Raw genomic sequence first — 20,644 nt, 5'->3', positions numbered from 1 at the left:
TTACTACCAATGTATAAGTGAAAATATTTAGTTAGAATATTGTTTTGCTGAATGTCCTTCCCTCTCTCGTCCCACTGTTCTGTCCAATAAAACCTTCAGTTATAATAAAACAATACATGAGTTTGACTCTAGATGGCGCCAAAGATGCAGATCAAAAACTTAAGTGTTAAAGTGAAGCTGCTGCTGGAAAGTAGGAAGTACATGCTCATCAGGTACTTCAGTAATACTTATAGCTGATGGTAAATATTTAGGTTAGTTACAATTGGCCTTGACAGTCTTAGGAAGCTAGTTTGAAAAACATATGATTTTATTTCATATTTTTATTTTTATTTTCTGACAACATCTTGTGTATACTTCAGGGGCCCTCAGGAGCCCAGGGAAACACTGGCCACAGAGGGTTTAAGGGTCGAAAGGTAAAGTCTGTTCAAATCACACTCGAAAAAAAAGTCAATTAAACATTATAATAATAAATAAAAATATAACTCCAAATGTGGTCATCGTTTTACTCAAATTCTGCAGGGATTGGAGGGACCTCCAGGTTTTGACGGAGAGCCCGGTATTCCAGGAAACCCAGGCCAGCCCGGACCCGCTGGGGAACAAGGCCCACCCGGAGTGAGTGGTCATCATCATACGGCCACTCTGGTTCTTCTCGCACTAACTCCATGTGCACATGTTTAGGGCCTCGCGGCGCAGATGGCGTCCGGGTTCAACGAGAAGTCCAGTCTGGGCGGGATGCTGTCCGCTGCCCGGGTAAGACATGTGACCTTCACCTGGCCCCGCCCACTCGCTCTACGCTTATTGTAGTTTCGGAGCAAGAGGAGGTTTGTGATTGGCCAAAGATTCATGTTGTGGCAATCTTTTTTTAATAAAGCATAGTATAAAAAGTATAATAAGTAGTATAAAAAGAAAATAAAGTATGAAAACACTAACTGAATAAAACATTGTTTAATAAAAAATCCTCCAGATGCATCTCAAACATTTGAAACTGAAGCAGAATAATCCATAATCAATATTTACATCAAACATGATTTTTCAGGGTGAAGCTGGACCACGAGGACCTCCTGGACAGAGCGGTCACCCTGTGAGTCTCAGATCATCTGTTATGACGTCTCAGATATTAAAATAACTGTCATTTTGATTCGTCTCAGGGACCAACTGGAGGTCAAGGCATCCCAGGAGACGCCGGAGATCCAGGGCCGATGGTAATGACCACGTTGTCTTTGAGATGATGAAACTCACGTTTGACCCTGTGTTTGACCTCTTGACCTCAGGGTGAACCGGGCCACAGAGGACCAGACGGATCGTCAGGGAAACCAGGCCTGGACGTAAGACGCACACTAGAGTCTGAATCTGTGTCGATCTGTTCTCATCATGGTTGCTATATGTATTTCATCTCTTCAATGATAATAATTGTGTAACTGCATAAATCGGGTGGGATGTGATCTGTGATAAATACTGCAAACGCTGTTTCAGGGAGAATCTGGAGCTCCAGGTGCTGCAGGAGAGCCCGGCTTCCCAGGGTCTGTGGTAAGGCTCAGTTCTTCTAATATTCATACACGACCTCAGAATGTTCTCATCACATGTCACAAATGAGAACAAAGCTAAACAAACATAACAGAACTCTTTATGGAGCGTGACTATATTTACCTCATGTTGACATTAAGTTATTCTTAATTCTCTCCTGTAGGGGGCGAGAGGGTTTCCAGGTCTGCCTGGGCTCCCTGGACTCAAGGGTCATAAGGTCAGTCATAAACACACGGATCACAGTGAGTTTCACCTTAATAAATCATAAATAAACATGTCCCATTGTCATCATCGTCATCAGGGCCATGGGGGTTTGATCGGTCCCAAGGGCGAGGCTGGAGCTGTGGGACTCAAGGTGACAACTGCATTACACACTATACTATACTATACTATACTATACTATACTATACTATACTATACTATACTATACTATACTATACACACTATACTATACTATACTATACTATACTATACTATACCATACTATACTATACTATACTATACACACTATACTATACTATACTATACTATACTATACCATACTATACTATACTATACTATACACACTATACTATACTATACTATACTATACTATACTATACCATACTATACTATACTATACACACTATACTATACCATACTATACTATACTATACTATACACACTATACTATACTATACTATACTATTCTATACTATACTATACTATACTATACTATACTATACTATACTATACTATACTATACTATACTATACTATACACACTATACTATACTATACTATACTATACCATACTATACTATACTATACTATACACACTATACTATACTATACTATACTATACTATACTATTCTATACTATACTATACTATTCTATACTATACTATACTATACTATTCTATACTATACTATACTATACTATACTATTCTATACTATACTATACTATACTATACTATTCTATACTATACTATACACACTATACTATACTATACTATACTATACTATTCTATACTATACTATACTATACTATTCTATTCTGTACTATACTATACTATACTATTCTATACTATACTATACACACTATACTATACTATACTATACTATACTATTCTATACTATACTATACACACTATACTATACTATACTATACTATACTATACACACTATACTATACTATACTATACTATTCTATACTATACTATACTATACTATACTATACTATTCTATACTATACTATACTATACTATACACACTATACTATACTATACTATACGATACTATTCTATTCTATACTATACTATACTATACTATACTATTCTATACTATACTATACTATACACACTATACTATACTATACTATACTATACTATACTATACTATACACACTATACTATACTATTCTATACTATACACACTATACTATACACACTATACTATACTATACTATACTATTCTATACTATACTATACTATACTATACTATTCTATACTATACTATACTATACTATACACACTATACTATACTATACTATACGATACTATTCTATTCTATACTATACTATACTATACTATACTATACTATACTATACTATTCTATACTATACTATACTATACTATACTATACTATACTATACACACTATACTATACTATACTATACTATACTATACTATACTATACACACTATACTATACTATACTATACTATACTATACCATACTATACTATACTATACACACTATACTATACTATACTACACTATACTATTCTATACTATACTATACTATACTATTCTATACTATACTATACTATACTATACTATTCTATACTATACTATACTATACTATACTATTCTATACTATACTATACACACTATACTATACTATACTATACTATTCTATACTATACTATACTATACTATACTATACTATTCTATACTATACTATACACACTATACTATACTATACTATACTATTCTATACTATACTATACACACTATACTATACTATACTATACTATACTATACTATACACACTATACTATACTATTCTATACTATACTATACTATACTATACTATTCTATACTATACTATACTATACTATACTATACACACTATACTATACTATACTATACGATACTATTCTATTCTATACTATACTATACTATACTATACTATACTATACTATACTATTCTATACTATACTATACTATACACACTATACTATACTATACTATACTATACACACTATACTATACTATTCTATACTATACACACTATACTATACACACTATACTATACTATACTATACTATTCTATACTATACTATACACACTATACTATACTATACTATACTATACTATACACACTATACTATACTATACTATACACACTATACTATACTATACTATACTATACTATACTATACTATACTATACTATACTATTCTAAACTATACTATACTATACTATACTATTCTATACTATACTATACACACTATACTATACTATACTATACACACTATACTATACTATACTATTCTATACTATACTATACTATACACACTATACTATACTATACTATACACACTATACTATACTATAATATACTATACGATACTATTCTATTCTATACTATACTATACTATACTATACTATACTATACTATTCTATACTATACTATACTATACACACTATACTATACTATACTATACTATACACACTATACTATACTATTCTATACTATACACACTATACTATACACACTATACTATACTATACTATACTATTCTATACTATACTATACACACTATACTATACTATACTATACTATACACACTATACTATACTATACTATACACACTATACTATACTATACTATACTATTCTAAACTATACTATACTATACTATACTATACTATACTATTCTATACTATACTATACTATACACACTATACTATACTATACTATACACACTATACTATACTATACTATTCTATACTATACTATACTATACACACTATACTATACTATACTATACACACTATACTATACTATACTATACTATACTATACTATACTATTCTATACTATACTATACTATACACACTATACTATTCTATACTATACTATACACACTATACTATACTATACTATACTATTCTATACTATACACACTATACTATACTATACTATACACACTATACTATACTATACACACTATACTATACACACTATACTATACTATACTATACACACTATACTATACTATACTATACACACTATACTATACTATACACACTATACTATACTATACTATACTATACACACTATACTATACTATACTATACTATACACACTATACTATACTATACTATACTATACTATACTATACTATACACACTATACTATACTATGCATACTATACTATACACACTATACTATACTATACACACTATACTATACTATACTATACTATACATACTATACTATACATACTATACTATACATACCATACATACTATATATACTATACTTACTATACATACTATACATACTATACATACTGTACTATACATACTATACATACTATATATACTATATATACTATACATACTATATATACTATACATACTATACATACTATACATACTATATATACTATACATACTATATATACTATACATACTATACATACTATACATACTATATATACTATACATACTATATATACTATACATACTATACATACTATATATACTATATAGACTATATACACGAGTCACACTGTTCATGGACATGTTAGTGTTCGGGGGTTTTGCCCTGTCTCTAGATTTATGAAGGAAAAACATACGTTTGAATTCAATTTATTTTTGTAACGCCCAAAATCACAACCACTGTTTCCTCTGAAGGCCACAGTGAAAAACAGATTAAACAATGTCCGTGGGGACGAGGGACGATGTCCCAGCATCCGCTCCTCCTTCTGTCCTTAGCTCCTCCTTCTGTCCTTAGCTCCTCCTTCTGTCCTTAGCTCCTCCTTCTGTCCTTAGCTCCTCCTTCTCGGTCAGGAAAAACTACAAATAACCTCCTTGGGAAAAAGTATAAACCTGGAGGAGTTCCAGATGAAGGAGGATCTGACTCTCACAGACGGACAGGAGGACCATGAATGAATTATGTTCTTTGTGAAGTGAAAGAAGATCACTCATGTCAATCATTAATCCAATAATAATAATAATAATGATAATAATAATAATAGTGGGCCGAGCATTGTTTTATAAAGGGTATTCTGGTGTAATCATTGAAATGATGAAACAAAATTAATATCTGTAGGAAACAATACTTTTACTCATGATGTTGACGTTACATTGTGTGTTTGTTTGGCAGGGCACGTCTGGAACGCCCGGTCAGATGGGACCCTCAGGACCTCAGGTGGGGGCCGCATTTATAGATATGGTATAATTTTGGTTTCCATTTTTGTGTTTTAATTCAGGCTTTATGTGTGTGTGTCAGGGCCCCGCCGGGATGCAGGGAGAGAGGGGCCGAGCTGGATCCACCGGCCCCGTGGTAAGACACACGATCTGACCACGAAACGCTGATCCACGACCCCGACCTGATCCATGACCCCGACCTGATCCATGACCCCGACCTGATCCATGACCCCGACCTGATCCACGACCCCGACCTGATCCATGACCCCAACCTGATCCACGACCCCGACCTGATCCATGACCTGATCCACGACCCCGACCTGATCCATGACCTGATCCACGACCCCGACCTGATCCATGACCCCGACCTGATCCATGACCCCGACCTGATCCATGACCCCGACCTGATCCATGATCCGACCTGATCCATGACCCCGACCTGATCCATGACCCCGACCTGATCCACGACCCCGACCTGATCCATGACCTGATCCACGACCCCGACCTGATCCATGACCTGATCCATGACCCCGACCTGATCCACGAGCCCGACCTGACGGGGGAGAACTGTGGCTCTTTGTACATTCGTAGAGTTTAAATATATAAAAAGTCTTCTTCTTTAGGGTAAACGTGGCACTCCTGGTCACGTGGGCAAACCTGGTCCTCTGGTAAGAGTTCTGTCTTTTAAATAAAGCTAGATTCAAATGAAAAGGTTATTAATGACTTTCCCTCCGGCCTGACTTTAGGGCCCCATCGGAATCCCTGGAATCCCTGGATTTCCTGGAAATCCTGGCATGAAGGTGACAAACTGTGATTCAGAGCATTTCTGTTTCATGAAACTTAATGTTTAACTCACAATATATTTGAAATGATATAAAAGAACTATTGATAAGAACAGATGAGTGCTTCAGTGGGTCAAGTGTGAGGTCAGGGGCTTTTCAGGACCACGGCCAGAAAATACACTGACGGCATCAAAAATCCTTTATTGAACTCAAATAAATCTTTAGCGCTTTCTCCCAAAAACAAACCTAAAGCATAAACATGTCGTTTGAGCTCAGTCTGCTCCATTCTGCCTGCCTTTTCTGTAAAACGTAGGTTCCAGAAGTTTCCATCTTTATTTCCATTGCAGGAGTTTCATGATCCATAAACTGGACATAGTTTTACATCAAGTGGGATGTTATGTTTATTAATATCAGTCCAATATGATGTGGTGTGACGGCCCCAACACATGATAGCGATGGTTACCTGGCAACCACAGTTTATGCAGTATTTCCCTGTGGCACCTCCTGGAAAAGTAGGCGGGGCTTTGAGTTGAACCAGACTGTGCTGTTTGTGGTACAGGGAGAAGCAGGACCCACTGGAGTGAGAGGCACAGCAGGACCACAGGGACCACGTGGAGACTCTGGCAATGCTGGACCCGCAGGACCATCAGGAAAACAGGTGTTTGATGCAGAATATTCAATCACATAATAAAAAGTAGCTCTGACAGTTCTGTCATCTCAGGGAGCCCTGGGGCCCGATGGAGCTCCAGGATCACGTGGACAAGCTGTAAGTCCACATTTCATCATTCATGCGTTCACTTGGCAGTGTGACTGACAGGAGCGCCCCTTCTCTTTCCTCTCAGGGAGTGGCAGGTCTGGATGGTCCCCCAGGCCTGCTGGGGCCCCCCGGCACCCCTGGCCCCCAGGGGACCACTGGACTTGATGGACAGAAAGGACAACTGGTGAGATATTACGTCACACGGACACTTTGGAGCCAAGACAGAATCAAACGTACACGACTGTGACGATGATGTCATGATGTATCAGTACATTTTATGCATAAGTAATATGTCCAGTCCATCCTTATTTCTATTGCACTTTAAAAACAACAAGAATAGAACCACAGAACACGTGCAGCAGCCGCAGCGCCGTGAGTCCGACTCTCCGCTCCGACAATGTGCTGCATGCCCTCCCTTCTCTCATCCTCATTTCATGCTAAACTACTTTTAATCTTCGTGTATTTGAGTATGTACATGCAGTATTTTTTCCAGCTTATTGCTAAGTTACTTCTCATGTGTTTTTCTGACAGGGAGAAGAAGGGGTTCTAGGCTTGAAGGGAGAGCCAGGTCTTAAAGGTGAAAGTGTAAGTTCTGCTTCTGCACATTCAATATTTACATTTGAAACACTTCCTCGTTTATGACATGCATATGTGGTGTCTCTGTCACAGGGAGACCATGGAGCTCAGGGGGCGCTGGGGCCCATGGGAGACGAAGGAAAGAGGGGCCCAAGAGGAGATGCTGGGGCCATCGGGGCCCCAGGACCTCTTGGAGAAACAGTAAGATGACCACGAACACAATCAATATCAGAGTAATAGCTCTGTGTTAACACTAGCCCACGAGCCACCTGTGAGCAGGTTTGACCTTTGCCCCTAATACAGTGCAATACTTAACTGTCCGGTCAGTGTGCAATACTTAACTGTCCGGTCAGTGTGCAATACTTAACTGTCCGGTCAGTGTGCAATACTTAACTGTCCGGTCAGTGTGCAATACTTAACTGTCCGGTTACTGTCCGGTCAGTGTGCAATACTTAACTGTCCGGTCAGTGTGCAATACTTAACTGTCCGGTCAGGGTCAGTGTGCAATACTTAACTGTCATTGTGGCAGTGAGTGTCAGTTAGGATGAATTTGCGAAGGACGTAATGAATATTAGGAGGGGAAGAGGCTGAGGAGGCTCTGGGGTTCTGCTGCTGCGGTGGACGTGGGACAGAGGAGCAGCTTGAGAGGGGATCGGTCAGAACGGGGTTTCCTGGTTAATACTGCTGGTGTTTTTAGGGCGTTCCTGGAAACCGAGGCTTCCCTGGTGCTGACGGTTTACCCGGTCCCAAGGTCAGCACTCGCTTTGTTTAATGCTGTTGATTTGGCCCTTCTGTCACTCATGCTTGTGTGTGCGCTGTCACAGGGGGCACAGGGAGAGCGAGGGCTGCTCGGCTCTCCCGGAGCTAAAGGACTTCTAGGAGACCCGGGACGCATTGGAGAGTCAGGTCTAACGGGAGCTCGGGTCAGTTCTGTTAACCCTCTGCGTTATGTTAATATCATTGAGATCTTAGAAATTGTAAGTACGTTTCTGTGTTTCCAGGGTCTGTCAGGACTGATCGGTGCCCAGGGATCAGAGGGCAAGCAAGGTCCTGTGGTATGTACAGAAATGACAAACTTTTATGTCTTATGTTACGTTCAGTATCATTCAGATATTCTGTCTGCCCAGGGCTCAGTAGGAGATGATGGAAAACAAGGTCCAGCGGGCCCCATAGGTACAAGAGGAGGGACTGGTTCAATGGGTCTGCCTGGACCAAAGGGACTTGCTGTGAGTAGCCACATTTATTATATTATTTAAGCTAAAACACGTAGTTGCACATTCCTCATTCTCAAATGTTCTCCTGCAGATATTGTATCTTTAGTTCCCTATTTGCTTTTATGCTGTTGTGTCCTATTCATTCTGCTTATTTGTCCTTCAAAATGCTTCACTCTCCGGTGCGGCCAGCAGAGGGCATCAGACTACTATTCCAAGCGTTTAAATAGGAAGGGATAGAGAAAGTCTTCAAAGTTTTAAACATTTCTTGAATTCACTGATGACATTGGCTTTTTGCTTTCAGGGAGATGCTGGTAAAGCTGGCGAGGCTGGCAGTCCGGGGCCTCCTGGGCAAAGGGTACAAGGGCTTTATGGTTATAACTACTGTATAAAAACACTTTATCCGTGTAGTATTTATGTATTTATTTTATATTTGTTTTAGGGTGTGAATGGTAAAGATGGAGAGACAGGAGCTGCAGGTCCTCAAGGCCCCGCCGTGAGCATCTTCATGTGCACAATGTCGACATAACGCGACGAGGGAAAAGATCACAACTGTAATATTCTATTTCAGGGGCCAGCAGGAAAGAGAGGAGAGCAGGGACCACAAGGACTCAATGGATTTCAGGTTTTTAAAAAATCTTTTGTTTTTTGCACAATCCCTCCAAGTAAAGGATGCATTTTTTATCAAATCATTTCAATAATACAAGCCATCTTTTTTATTTGTTTACAAATGATATTATTTGTCTTTCTCAGGGTTTGCCAGGATCTGCGGGGCCTCCTGGAGAATCAGGGAAACCTGGCATTGAGGTACGTAACCTGAAGGGTGTTTGTAGAGTGAAGGTTCATGCGTGTGATAAAACCCTCTTTGGCTGTGCAGGGTCTGGCTGGTGAGGCTGGGGCCGCGGGGGCCACTGGGGCCAGGGTAAGAGCCACTGTTACCTACTCAGTTTTGTTATAGTTTGTATACAGGATATGTAATTCATATGCTTGTCCTTGTAGGGAGAGCGAGGCCCTCCCGGGGAGAGAGGTGAGGTTGGATCAAATGGACTGCCAGGACCTAAGGGTGGCCCTGGAGCTCCTGGACATGATGGACCAAAGGTATAAGACTGACTCTACTGGATGACAGATAATAATATAACATGGATAATTCTCAGACTATGTGCTTCAGGGCGCTGCTGGAACCAAAGGAGGCGTCGGAGAGCTAGGTCCTCAGGGTCTTATGGGAATGCCCGGGGAGAGGGGCATCCCGGGACCAGCAGGACCAAAGGGAGAAGCTGTAAGTCCCTGATAAGCCCAAAAAACTATTTATATCTCCGATTATATGATGAATATGGATGTGTTCTCACAGGGAAGTGTGGGAGAGGCAGGACTTGAAGGCAAAGCCGGAGCTGATGGTCAGAGGGTGAGTTCATATTGAGTAAGCGAAGCACCTGAACTATTACAGTGGACTGTGAATTGTGTGTTCTGTCTTTAGGGACTGGCTGGTTCTGTGGGACCTCCTGGATTAGGTGGACCCAACGGAGAGAAGGTCAGGCTCTCATTGTCCTCTTTGACATGAGACTTTTAACTGGACTGACTGTTGAACTCAAGCGTCCTTGTTTCAGGGAGAGATCGGACCCCCAGGACCCACAGGCCGACGAGGCACCAGAGGAATCTCTGTCAGTATTACTTCATATCTGTAAATATGAATAATTATGTACAAAACTAAAGTTGTGTTTGGGTGAACAGGGTTCCACTGGTGAGGCCGGTCCTACTGGCCCTGCTGGATTCCCTGGACCTCAGGTAAGTCATTATTTACACAATAAGAATGAAAGTGACAGACTTATTTACTTACTTCTGTTTTCACAGGGACTTGACGGCCAGCCTGGAGTGAAAGGAGAGACTGGAGAGCCTGGTCTGAAAGGAGAGACAGGTTCCCCAGGGCCTCAGGGGACTGCTGGTAAACCGGGTGAACAGGTCAGTACATCTAAAGTCACCTGGTGTGTACATGTGTGACTGTGATGCTGAGGAGGTGCTGTGTACAGGGGCCAGTGGGCGTGACAGGCCTGAAGGGGGCCCGAGGGACTCAGGGACAGACTGTGAGTAACACACCATTACAGACTGTATTGTTTGTATATTATATTAGTGAACTGTTCATTTAACAAATCATTCTTGTGACAGGGTGCTCCTGGATTCCCTGGATTACCTGGAGGTGTTGGTCCAGCAGGTGCTCTTGTGAGTTCATCTCATCATTATATTATTATAATATACAATGTATTATTATTATCATCATTAATAATAATAATAACATTATCATTATCATTTGGACACATAGTTTCTCACTAAACTGAAAGTGTGTGTTGAAGTGCGATACACGTCTGCTCACAAAGTGCTGTGTGCTTTGTGCAGGGTGCTGTGGGAGCAGATGGGCCCTTAGGGACCCCTGGTAAACGAGGTCCTCCAGGAATACATGGAGATAATGGAGGCCCAGGACGTCAGGGAGAGAGAGGTTCCCAGGGACCCAGTGGTGCTGCAGGAGAGAAGGGCGAGTCAGGGGAGGACGGCCCTCCGGTACGATACAGTCTATCACAGCTGTGGACGTGACACCAGCATTGTTCTAATATTAACTTCTGTGTTAGGGCCCCGATGGACCCCCTGGGCCAGCTGGAACTGCAGGTCAGAGAGGCGTGGTGGGAATTCCAGGAGCCAGAGGAGAGCGAGGCATGATGGGACTGTCGGGCCCCGCTGTACGTATCAACAGTCAGAAAACATGCAGAACAGTGAGTTAGCAGATGTTCTAATGTGTTTGGTTTTCAGGGAGCTCCAGGAAAAGCAGGAAGTTCTGGAACTCCAGGCTCCAAAGGCCCTGCTGGAGGTGTGGGTTTACCAGGCTCCACTGGACCACGAGGAGAGCCAGGTCCTGAGGTTAGGAAGGGCCTTCTGAAAATCTTTAACTTGTTGTTTTTAATGGTTGATTCATTTGAGAGATGTGATGTGTTCAGGGAGTTGTTGGCGCAGAAGGGGCCCCCGGTAAAGATGGCCTTGTAGGAGCCAGGGTAAGTAGCTTCTGTACATGCTTACATCATTTGAAAACTGGCTTGTGTAATAATGCTTTTTTGTGTATTTCTAGGGAGACAAGGGTAACCCGGGTCAAGAGGGACTGTCGGGTCCTGGGGGGTCTCCAGGAACCGAGGGGCCTGTGGGACTGACCGGGAGCCCAGGCGAGAGAGGTGCCGATGTGAGTATACACAACAGGAACTCTCTTTGATTCAAAAGATATCTTGACTCATTGTTTCATCATCAGGGTGACCGAGGACCCCCAGGAGCACCTGGAGCTGACGGAATTCGAGGCAAAGTGGTTTGTGCCTGAGCCTTATTTTAATGCACACGATTGTTATGTCACAAATGTAATGTTTATCACATGGATTGTCGCAGGGACCTCAAGGCCCTCAGGGAGAGAAGGGCACAGCAGGAGACGCAGGAGAGCGAGGTCAGAAGGGTCACAGAGGCTTCACTGGGCTCCATGGATTACCTGGATCTACAGTAAGTGTCTAATTACCACATCACAAATGTCCATTCAACATTGTAGATGCTTTTAGCCAGAAATCTCCTTAATTCTTTCTTGTTAGGGTCAACCTGGAGACGATGGAGCCAGAGGAATAGTTGGACCTGCTGGACCCAGGGTACAGTCTGTGCAGATTATAAAATGTGGATAAAAGAGCATTTCAAATGCCTGTGTTTTTCACAGGGCCCCCCAGGTGTCTCAGGACCCCCCGGGAAGGAGGGAAACCAGGGACAGCCGGGTCCCACAGGTGCTCCTGGAAGCAGGGGAACAGCGGGAGATCTTGGAGTCCAGGTAATGTCCCACTCTGCTCAAACGTCAAAGTACAAACCTGCTCTGCGTTAATGACTGACTGGTTCATTATGTATTAGAGAGTTTAGACCATGTTGTAATGATATGCTCCTCAGGGTCCTTCAGGTGATCCGGGACCCCCAGGCCCCCCTGGCCCCCCCGGCCCGCCCACATCAGCAGTAGATGACCTGTATATGTCTCCTCTGGACTATGATGGGACAGAGGGTATGGCTGCAGCAGAGGCATATGTAGAAGGTCCAGTGAAGGCCGCACTCCCGGAGATAAACAAAGACGAAGCCCTGCCCAACCAGAGACGCCCCCCCACAGGAGTCCACGCCTCCCTGAAGACCCTGAGCGGGCACCTGCAGAACCTGCGCAGTCCCGACGGCAGCAGGACCAATCCTGCCAAGACCTGCCAGGACATCAGGCAATGTTACCCCGACAAACCCAGCGGTGAGACAATGTCCTTCGTCCAGTGGTTTTGAACACTTATGGTCCATTTCACTGGAACGCAGGTGCATGATTATATTCATGTAAACTAAATGCATATACATTACACAACACTTAATTTTCCACCTATCTTTAGTCAAATGATTGTTTAAACTCTGAGATGGATATGTCTGCTGGGCGTATATTGTCTATTGTTTTGATGGAATGTCACCCGGGATTCTGCTGAAGAACTCAGCTCCACTTCCTGTCATTTTCAACTTTTATTTTTACATTTTTCATCACAATCTGCCGCTGATGTAAAACTGTGATAAATATTTACCACACACCAAACAAAATCATAGTTAGAAACACATGAGAAGCTGTCATGTGCATTAGTTACAAACACACAAACCCTCTTAACCCCTAACACAAATAAACTTGATAGTATGAACTGTACGTACTCATTTATTAATTCTATTGTAAAACGCACCTATTCTGACATTTCAAACCGTCTTTAGTAATATTTGACTCATTTACCATGTTTAACGATGCCGTCCCTCTGACAGGCGACTACTGGATCGATCCAAACCAGGGCAGTGCGAAGGACGCCATCAAAGTCTTCTGTAACATGGAGAGTGGACAGACGTGCCTGTCCCCCCAGTCCCCCAGTGTCCCCCGAAAGCTCTGGTGGACCAAGTCTGTCCCCACCGTCAGCCAGCCCGTGTGGTTCGGTGCTCAAATCAACAATGGAGCGAAGGTTAGTTTGCACAGACCTGCTCTACTCTTTTAAAACCGGCACAGACATAACACCTTCCTGTGTCTCAGTTGACCTATGGGAACCCAGAGGACCCTCCTAACGTGGTGGCGGTGCAGCTGAGGCTTCTGCAGCTCCTGTCCACAGAGGCTCACCAGAACCTGACCTATCACTGCAGGAACAGCGTGGCCTACAAAGATGAGAAGACCTCCAAACTGAGGAAGGCGCTGGTGCTGAAGGGCTCCAACGGTCAGGAGCTGAGGGCACAGGGCAACCCCCGACTGCGATACTCGGTCATAGAAGACGGCTGCGCGGTGAGGGAAACGCACTTATTATAAGACTTGTTGAGTACTTGTATTGACTCATTTTATAAATCATGGAATAGAAGAAACTGGAGGTAAAAGTGAAAATGAACATACTTTATTCAATGGAGAAACTGGGATTAACCACAGAATATCACAAAATATGAAAATGTGTTTTATCTTCTTCTTTCTGGAGTTTTGAATATTCTGATAACATTTTAAAAACCAGTAGCGTGCGGTGACCTTTATGGATGGACAGACTTATGGTGTTCATCAATATTTGTGGATAACATTTAAACGCAAATGAAAAAAACACACATGCAAAAGTCAGTCTCAAACCCTGCTCTGGTTCTAAAAGCTCATGTTAGAGGGCGGAGCATGAACGGGCCTCTGAACACGCCCACAGACTGAGCAGCTGCAGGGGAAGAAGAACCAAGCTTCCTGCAGTACTGCTCAGCGGCCTGTAGAGGCCACTATAAGACACTGTGAGTTCAGCCGAGCTTCAGCAGCAGAAGAGAGGGGAAAACGGGCTTATTTGGATATATTTTAGAACAACTTAAATATACTTGTGACACACGGTAATTTTAGATCTTCTTGGTCAATCACTGCCTTGATTGCCCTGAGCGCACGCCACTGTTTATTTGTGCAGCCTAATGCAGCAATGCAGGAGCTTCACAGGAAGTGATTTTATGAAGCATTAACAAGATGCAAGTGTCATGGTTGTACATACTTTAGACAAAAGAGGTCAAACCAACCATCAGTCCAAAGCAATGAGCTACAGTAGAACACGAAACACCGTGCAGTCATAGCCTTAATATGTCTTTTTGTCTTGTTTCGTGTGTCAGAGTGCAAAGGACGCGTGGAGTAAAACAGTTCTGGAGTACAGGACTCAGAAGTCAGTGAGACTGCCCATCGTGGACATCGCCCCCATGGACATCGGCCGGGACGAGCAGGAGTTCGGCCTGGACATAGGACCAGTCTGCTTCTCATAAGAGGGACATCAGGAGACATGGACATAAACAGGAATGTCCCGTGTGATGAAGAGACACGGGACGATCTAATGAGACATATTTGTTCTAAAAAATCCTGGAGCTGATCAGATATTATTTATTCTGTCCATATTTGAGAGGATGAGTGAGAAGATGGAAGGTGCTACAGTTTCATATAGGTTTTTTAAATAGTATTGAGAAAAATGTAATTCCTTTTTATTGTATTGATTTGTGTAACCCCCGGAGGCCACGCAGGGCAGACATATGTAACAAAGTCAATAGGAATAAAGTCAATCTTGAATTAAGTTATTTTCTCAGAGTCACTTGTAAATGCGACGTATCACTGTAAATGGGAAATTGTGTTTTTATTGTGGATGTTCAATAAATGATTTGTTTGGTACGACTGTGATGTTTGACCCACACAGATGCCACAGCCTTTAGTCACTGGGAACAAACTTCACTTTCAGATTTGAATGATTAATTACAGTATTGTCTGGACTATAAGTCACACCTTTTTTCATAGTTTTGTCCAGGGTGCGACTTATACTCCAGAGCGACTTATTTCGTTATATTGTTATTTTCACACTGGCAACCACAAGAGGGCGCTCTAGGCTCTAAGCGACGCAGAAGAAGAATCTGCACTTCCTCTACCTCTGGAGTTTGTGGAGTTGTTTAGAAGTGACAGAGGAAGAAGAATTCAGTGGATTCAGTGATTTGGGGTAAAATTGATGCTTTGCTAAACTTGTTAGCATGTTAGCATGTTCTTTATGCTATAGTTATCTGAATAACTGTTCATATGTTACGTTAACATACCAGACACTTACCACAGTTCTGTCTGTGCCTCATGTAGCTGAAGGTGTTAGCGTTAGCATACGTCATGTAGCTGAAGGTGTTAGCGTTAGCATATGTCATGTAGCTGAAGGTGTTAGCGTTAGCATACGTCAGGTAGCTGAAGGTGTTAGCGTTAGCATACGTCAGGTAGCTGAAGGTGTTAGCGTTAGCATACGTCATGTAGCTGAAGGTGTTAGCGTTAGCATATGTCATGTAGCTGAAGGTGTTAGCGTTAGCATACGTCATGTAGCTGAAGGTGTTAGCGTTAGCATACGTACACCTATTCACCATGTTCTCTAAACTGTTATTATTTTAAACTACATTTCAAGATGAAATGTCCGTTCTTGGATTTTATCAAATACATTTCCCCCCAAAATACGACTTATATATATATTTTCCTTCTTTATAATGCCGTCTGGTGAGACTCAAATGAAAAGCCAATTCCATCAGGACGTGTTGAGCTGCCACTAAAGTCTAAATAATACTGTATAAACTTAAGACTCAAAGTGTCAAAGAGATTTAATAAATCATGATTGATAAAAGAGAGAACAGGTTTGTATGACATGATGTTCTAATGGTTGTCTTAGAAACACTTACATTAAGGGGACAAAGACTGAAATGAAATTGGATCCAATTGTTATGAATCTTAAAAATAAATAAGATAAGATAAGATAAGATATTCCTTTATTGTCCCACATGGGGAAATTTCATTGGTGCAACGCAGGTAGATACAGAGGTAGATACAGAAGAACAGATCACTTATAGGAAGTCTGAAAAACACTTTCAGTAGAAGATCTCCTATAAATAAATAAAAACTCCCATAGACAAATAAATAAATAAATACATAAATACCATTGCATGTGATCACGACAGTAATTGCACATGAATATGTGTCACGACAGCACATAGGTTGCACATGAATTGCACATGAATCCCAACAGCAATTGCACATATGACAGAATTGCACATCAGTATTAGGTTAGGTCAGTATTGCGAGTGTTCAGTACTAACAGTTTTTGTTATAAAGTCTGACAGCAGCAGGAAGGAAAGACCTACGGAACCTTTCCCTCACACATCGAGGGTGGATCAGTCTCTCACTGAAGCTGCTCTCCAGAGCGGAGAGAGTGTCCCGCAGGGGGTGACACTCATGGTCCAGCATAGATGTGAATCTAGCCAGGACCCTCCTGTCCCCCACCTCCTGCACCGAGTCCAGAGCACAGCCCAGGACGGAGCTGGACTTCTTGATGACTTTGTCCAGCCTCTTCCTCGCCCTCTCTGTGATGCTGCTGCTCCAGCAGGCCACACTGTACAGGAGGGCTGATGCCACCACAGAGTCGTAGAAGGTCTTCAGGAGTGGCCCTGTCACTCCAAAAGACCTGAGTCTCCTCAGGAGGTAGAGCCGACTCTGGCTCTTCCTGTACAGTGCGTCCGTGTTATGAGTCCAGTCCAGTTTGTGGTTCAGATCAACACCCAGGTACTTGTATGAGTCCACTCTCTCAATGTCCCGTCCCTGGATGTTCACTGGTGAGGGGGCAGTGGGGTGGCGTCTGCGGAAATCCACCACCATCTCCTTGGTCTTCCCCGCGTTGATGAGGAGGTGGTTCCGCTGACACCAGTCCACAAAGTCCTGCGCCAGTCCTCTGTACTCCGCGTCATCGTCGTCCGTGATGAGTCCAATGATGGCAGAGTCGTCAGAGAACTTCTGCAGGACACAGCTGTCCGTGTCATGTCTGAAGTCTGCAGTGTAAAGGGTGAAGAGAAAGGGCGCGAGGACAGTGCCCTGGGGCGCCCCCACACTGCAGGTCCGAGTGTCAGACACACAGTTCCGGGCTCTCACAAACTGGGGTCGGTCTGTGAGGTAGTCCAGGATCTAAATATATATATATGATTTGCCCAATTCATGAGTTCAAGAGGATTCAGTTCATTTTAAATCTTGTGCAGATGTTTTCATTATAATGAGCGGTGCCATTGTCTTTCATGGGAGAATCTTCTATATAAAACTATCATATTATAATTGTATTATAATACTATAATAATAATAATATTACAGCTCAAATGGCTCCAGCCTCACACTGTGGTAGCGTTAACCCTTGGTTTGTGTGAAATACTTCTTCGTACATAGAAACTTGGCTAATGTGTAGTATTATTGTCTTTAATGGGAATTGCCTTGTTTCTTTGTTTAAAAAACTAAAGAAAAGCCTTTTTATTTGAATAGTGTTTGTCCTTCCCTTCCACCAGCTTCTCTGTCTCCAAAAGAATGTACATACGATGCAGCGCTGGAAAGTAACAAGTACAACAAGTAAAAGTACTGTTCTTTACATGGGACACTTTGAACTGTTACTTCACTACATTTGAGAGCAGGTGTCTGTACTTTCTACTCCACTGCATGTTTGAATTGGACTTAAAAGTAGAAAGTACTTTGAGGATTCCTGCACATGTTCACTTCTGTGAGAAGTGCGTGTTCAGTGTGAGGTGAGTGAACGTCCACTGGAGGGCGCCATTCCAACGACACTCACTGCGTCTAACGTCAGGTTCCTCAGACTCGTCCTGACGTGACGGCGTTTGGCTTCATCAGTGGAACAACATCTCCTCCTCATGTTCTAGTAGATCTTTTGGTTCTAACCCTGGGACTCGGAGAAGTGGACGGGTGCAGGAAGGACCAGTCCCGAGAGGTCAGAGGTCACCGTGCACATGTTTCTGGTCCACGCCTGGCCCGGTCACTTCCTGCTCACCCACTGCACATGAGAGCTCTATTTTAGACCGAGCCGCTATTTTCACTGTGGAAAATCTCCTGAAGAGAGGGAACATTCACGTTTAGTCCGGATTGTTCCACAGACAAAGTGAACGTGTCTTGCCCAAGGAAACAACAACAGTGATTGGTCTGGAGCTGGTAACCCTGGAGTGCGTCGCTAATAGCTCTGACCACTGCGCCACTGTCGATATTGTGTGAAATACAGTTTAGTTCTTGTCGCTCACAGAAAACAAAGCAGTTTTCCAACATTAGAAGACGTCAGGATTAAAGGAGACGTATCGAGCATATTTCCCCAGGCATTACGCTTCGTACTATCACATACACCATTGGTTTACACTTTGTAAACTGCAATATTGATCTAAAACAGCTCAGTGAGAGAAAAGTACATTGACCTTTTGTTCAAAATGGCAGAAGTGATAAGCCCCGCCTCTTCATAGTCACATTTCAATCAAACTACAACTTTGAGTAAACGCGTGATGAGGAAACAAAGTTAAACGCTCATGTTTCCCATTTATCTCCTTTAAGAACTGGAGTGACTCGAGTGACTTTCTTCCATTTTTAGTCTTCACCTTATTTTCTCCATTTCCAACAGGAAGTAGTAGCCTATGTTGCCACTTCCTGTTTACGTATCGACGTTTCTTGGTCTTTTGATGCCTCTGCATGTGAGGACTCCTGCCTTGTATAGTTCCTGGTGGTTGGGGGCTGTTTCTAGGAACCGTCTCTGTGTTCTGCTGAATGTGTGAGTGTAATTGGTCAGGAGTAGGCCCTCAGGAGCCAGTGACCCTGAGACTCTGGTCCGGTCCACTCTGCCCACTGGAGACGCTGCTTCCTCCCCCTGAGCCTCACCTCTGTAACTCCTTCTAAAAGTGCAGATTAGAACAGAGGTTTAGACAAAGACTAATCTTGCGTTGAGTTGATTTAGAATTAAGTTAAAGGACCTGTCTTTGTGTCATTGGGCAAGACATTTTACTCATTTTGCCTGTATTTGTGTGATTTTGTCATCAGAAGTAAGTGTAAAATGCATTATATTTGTTACATGTACAACAGAAACATACAAAGTTGATCAAGTTTGTCCATTTTCTAATGAAGTCAGAACGTCATCTTTTCCTTTTCTCTAATGAGAATGTCCATGTGGTGCTGATGGCCTTTTTCTGCTGCAGAACTCGCTTCCAAAATATCCATTTATTGTGTAACAGGAGTTTTGAGGAAGTAAGTCAGTTTCATTGTTGTAATGATGCCACGCTTCAACCGTTTTCTGGGCGACTAAATTACATTTCAGGAACAAGATTTGCTGAATTAAGTCTCATTTTGAATTTCATCAGAAAAAATAACTGAAAAGATTCTTTCTTTGTTTTGACCATGATTAATTACATTGCCAGCTGCACATCAAAATAAAAGTGGTTTTCCACATTAACAAATGCTACATTTTTTAAAATTAGTTGAAAATATCAGCACAGGAGCTCCACAGGGCTGTGTACGGTCTCC

The 20,644-nt window shown here is 42.0% G+C and overlaps 1 protein-coding gene across 1 annotated transcript; it reads left to right on the top strand.

The window, feature by feature from the left end:
* Positions 1-132: 132 nt before the first annotated feature.
* Positions 133-15,976, top strand: LOC140364229 (uncharacterized). The gene is made up of 50 exons (XM_072450346.1): positions 133-212; positions 360-405; positions 520-612; positions 679-750; positions 1,037-1,081; positions 1,149-1,202; positions 1,272-1,325; positions 1,474-1,527; positions 1,688-1,741; positions 1,826-1,879; positions 5,901-5,945; positions 6,027-6,080; positions 6,568-6,612; positions 6,691-6,744; positions 7,286-7,384; positions 7,448-7,492; positions 7,569-7,667; positions 8,015-8,068; positions 8,153-8,260; positions 8,757-8,810; positions 8,884-8,982; positions 9,061-9,114; positions 9,187-9,285; positions 9,575-9,628; positions 9,713-9,766; positions 9,842-9,895; positions 10,024-10,077; positions 10,148-10,192; positions 10,270-10,368; positions 10,439-10,546; positions 10,619-10,672; positions 10,745-10,798; positions 10,875-10,928; positions 10,999-11,052; positions 11,119-11,226; positions 11,295-11,348; positions 11,431-11,484; positions 11,659-11,820; positions 11,889-11,996; positions 12,067-12,174; positions 12,252-12,305; positions 12,380-12,487; positions 12,554-12,607; positions 12,685-12,792; positions 12,879-12,932; positions 12,998-13,105; positions 13,219-13,555; positions 14,098-14,288; positions 14,357-14,599; positions 15,433-15,976. Exons 1-50 carry the CDS (start codon positions 133-135, stop codon positions 15,577-15,579), a joined length of 4,197 nt encoding a protein of 1,398 aa, XP_072306447.1. The 3' UTR covers positions 15,580-15,976.
* The last annotated feature ends 4,668 nt before the right edge of the window (positions 15,977-20,644 follow it).

Source organism: Eucyclogobius newberryi, unplaced genomic scaffold, assembly GCF_026437365.1.
Source record: "Eucyclogobius newberryi isolate DKJ021-1_F unplaced genomic scaffold, fEucNew1.0.hap1 SCAF_1, whole genome shotgun sequence".
Lineage (NCBI taxonomy): Eukaryota > Metazoa > Chordata > Actinopteri > Gobiiformes > Gobiidae > Eucyclogobius > Eucyclogobius newberryi.
This window is presented reverse-complemented; position numbering and strand designations above follow the sequence as displayed.